Raw genomic sequence first — 3963 nt, forward strand, 5'->3', positions numbered from 1 at the left:
GTTCAATCCCCAGCACCACATGCCAGCCAGCCCCACCCCCTGGTGGGCTGAGCTGGACACACACACACACACACACACACAAATAAATAAATAAATAAAATTTAAAAAAAATTTTCTGAAGGAGTTGCAGTAGCTCCAAACTCCACACCATCATCCCACACTGTTCAAGAAAAAGAACCAGAGCCACTACAAAAAAGGAAGGAAACATCTATGACCCAGAAGACCCAGGAAGTATCTGCCGGTTTCTTCATGAGGGTTCTTTTTGTTTGATGAACCCATTGGTTTGAACAAGTTAAAGACCATCCCTGGAATGAGACCCAAATTGCATGGTTAAGTGTAAGTGATAGCTCTTGAAAAGAAATTTAGAGGGCTTTTTCCTAGAGAGGAGGGGCTGGGATGGGGCAGTCAATTGCAGCAGTCCTCCTCATTAATAAAGCGGGAGGGGATGAAATAACTCCCTATGGACGTAGGAGTAACTTTCTCCTCCCTGGGCTGCAGGTTGCCATCTCTAACCTCAGCGAGGCGGTGCAGGATGCAGACCTGCTGGTGTTCGTCATCCCCCACCAGTTCATTCACCGGATCTGTGATGAGATCACCGGCAGGGTACCCAAGAAGGCGCTGGGAATCACCCTCATCAAGGTACCTCCTGCACAAAGCAGGCACGACACACATCACTGGACATGGATTACCAGCGAATTTCATTCCCTATCTTTCATCAGTTTGCTGTTGGCACTAGGGAGGAGGTGGTGGCAGTTTTTTGTTGTTAGGGAGGTTTTTTGTTTGGTTTGAATCTGGAGCCTCTTTACTGAGCTATATCTGCAGCTTTAATTTTTTTTTTTATTTTGAGATAGGATTGTGCTAAGTTGGGTTTGAACTTGTGATCCTTCTACTGCAGCCTCCCAGAGTACTGGGATTATAGGAATGTACCATGGTGCTCAGCTACTTTGTTTGTGTTTGAAAGATGCCTAGCAAGCACATCCCACAAGCCTAACTTAGGTCAGTTTAGGAGCCAGAGTGATTCCCGTTGCCACAGACCAGCGTCCTGGTGTCTTCGGCAGGCTGACTGAAGAGCTTCTGTCAGAAACTATGGCCCGCTCCATGGGGCGTGACTGTCCGGAAGGTACTATCCGGGAAGTGAACCACCATTAATTCCCACTCCTGGCTGTATACATTCAAATGCGGGCTTTGTAAAACCAGAAGTCCTCAAACCACCTCCAGGGTTTCTATGCATTTCATTATTAAGGAGAGTGGTGACCTTTGCATTTTTATTCCTCTTAACCTCTAACTGAAATGGGTGTTTCTTTCATTTGTGAATGTTAGCTGCAGCCAGAGTTTCAGTGGCACTAATATTAGCAGGACCTGTGACCCTTTCTTTGTCAGTGAAGGAACTTTCATATCATGTTACAAAGTTGCACATCGCTTAAGAGCCATTCATGTTCATTAATGCCTCAAAATTATAGTAATCATTAGATGTGCCAGGAATATTTATTTCTGTATACATGAACAAGCCCATGTATGCTACTTTATCACCCATTGGGGTTTTTAACATTTTGATAACTATTTGAATATAATTGGCTTTCTAGATAATATTACCTATTTTGTTTTATTCACATGAAATTCTGAAAGGGAGTCTGTGAACTTCACCACATTGCTAAAGGTAGAATGTATGTCCTAAACAAGCTGTGGCCCCCTAAAGAGACTATTCCAGAGTGGTCATGGTTGAATGTTTGTGAAAGCAAACTACAACAACCCAAATGTCAACCAGTACCAGCATGCATCAGTGAGTGGTAGACTGACTACTCAGTCTAGAAAACTGTTAACACTGAACAGAAGGGAACCAGAAATTTCATGTAGCCATGTGCTACATAATAGTGTAGCACAAAGCAGTGTATCATAGGTGAATAGTACAGTTCTGTCGGTGGGCATAATGACACAACGTGGTAAAATGATGGAACAAGTGAGCACCAGTGTCGTGGCTCTTTGGTGTGGTGGTTTCCCTCCTAACTTCTTGCCATCCTTAGGGCATCGATGAGGGCCCGGAGGGGCTGAAACTCATTTCTGACATCATCCGTGAGAAGATGGGCATCGACATCAGTGTGCTGATGGGCGCCAACATTGCCAGCGAGGTGGCTGCAGACAAGTTCTGTGAGACTACCATTGGTGAGGGCCGCCAAAGGGCTCAGGAGCAGGCATTCAGGGCTGGGATGGGTGCATTTCTGTTTCAGGTGTCTTCAGTGGGCTCTTCCCTGCCCCTCCTAATAGTGCACAATCAGTTTTATATGAGGAGGCCATTCTGTGGAAGTGACGTGTTTCAGCGATCTCCAGAATAAATGTAAAGTCCAGTATTGGACACTGAGTAGCAGGGCTAGTTCATACCAAGAAGCCTCATGGCGGAAGTCCCTTACCTAAATCCAGCTTCTCTTTACTGGTCACAGTGCCAATATTGGGTCCTCAGTAATTCTAAGGAGAAAAAAATTAGAGGAAGCCAGGAATGGGGCACACACCTGTAATTCCAGCACTCTGGGAGGCTGAGGCAGGAGAATTGCAAGTTCAAGCCCCACCTGGGCAGCTTAGTGACTTAGTAAGACTGTCTCAAAGAAAGATTGGGGATATAGAGCAGTGTGAAGGCCCTGGGTTCCACACCCAGTCCCAGAAGAAGAGGACCAAAACATGTAGTGATGAATGATCCCAGTTTTGGGAAGAATAAACTAAGGCTCCAAGGTCACACACTAATAGAGAACCCAAGCATGAGCCTGGAGTCTCTTACTTGTTCACAGTAAGTTTTTTCTGTTCTTACACATGGTGAAGTAGAGACATTACTCTCACCTTGACATGAAAATTTTCTTTTCTTTAAAAAGTAGTTTGAGGGGCCGGGGAGATGGCTCAGTAGAATAAGTGCTTGCCTGGCAAGTACAAGGCCTGAGTTCAATCCCTGGTTCTGAAAAAAAAAAAGTAGTTTTAGATTACAGGAAATGTGTAAAAGAAACTGAAGTTCTGGTTATATTTTTATATTTGTAAAGCAAGAGTTTGATTCAAATGGTCACTTTAATTTTATTGTCATTTCAATAAAAATGTTTTTATTTCCATTTCAATTAAAAAAAAAAAAAAAAGTAGTTTGAGGGGTGGGGTAGATGGTTCAGTGGAATAAGCGCTTCCCTGGCAAGCACAAGAGCCTGAGTTCAATCCCCAGTTCCACCAAAAAAAAAGTAAAAAGTGGTTTGAGAGTTCTCAAGTGCCCGTGGACACACTAAAAGATGCATTCCTAGCAAGGTCATATCGTTTCTGTCCCTTCTCTTGTGTTCCTTTCTGATAGTCTCATTATGTAGCCTGGGGTAGACTGTGACACATACCATAGCCCACTTGGCCTTGAACTCACAGTCTTCCTGCTCAGCCTGATGACTGCTGGGATTACACATGTATCCCACCATACCCAGCTCCTTCTATTAGTGCCAACTATTCGCTTTTGGTTATTGTTAGTCACATGGTGCCATATGACTACTTTATCAAAATCTGTAGCAAGTTTTAAAGCTTACAGTATATATCCTCATAACTGCACAACATACCATCAACAGTTTCATGTATCTGAATACATAAAACTTTTTGTTTTCTTTTTCTGAGACAGTCTGTTATGTAGTCCAAGCAGACCTTGAACTCACTAGGTAGCCCAGACTGACCTCTAACTTGTGATTCTCCTGTCTGGGCATCCAGAGTGCTGAAATTAAATGCACAGCCAAGCCCTGAAAAACTTTTCTTTCTTACTTTATTTCTTTCTTTCTTAAATATTTTCTGGAAAGTAGAGGTATCTAAATGATGTAAAGAAGTACAGAGAAGTCTAGATATTCTCTCCAAAGTCTTGGTAGGGGCTGGAGAGATGGCTCAGTGGTCTAAAGCACCTACTTGAAACAAGCTTGGCAAAGCACAGGGACCGCGGTTTGATCCCCAGCACCACATGCCAGCCAGACC

General features: G+C 43.7%; 1 protein-coding gene across 1 annotated transcript in view; it reads left to right on the forward strand.

The window, feature by feature from the left end:
* The window catches only part of Gpd1l (glycerol-3-phosphate dehydrogenase 1 like), a 69458-nt gene that overhangs the window by 42004 nt on the left and 23491 nt on the right, over positions 1-3963 (forward strand). The window contains exons 3-4 of the mRNA XM_004634218.2: positions 499-639; positions 2022-2160. Of these exons, the coding sequence (XP_004634275.1) occupies positions 499-639; positions 2022-2160 (280 nt within the window). The remainder of the gene's footprint in view (positions 1-498; positions 640-2021; positions 2161-3963) is intronic.

This window comes from Octodon degus, unplaced genomic scaffold, assembly GCF_000260255.1.
Source record: "Octodon degus isolate 3935 unplaced genomic scaffold, OctDeg1.0 scaffold00059, whole genome shotgun sequence".
Classification (NCBI taxonomy): domain Eukaryota; kingdom Metazoa; phylum Chordata; class Mammalia; order Rodentia; family Octodontidae; genus Octodon; species Octodon degus.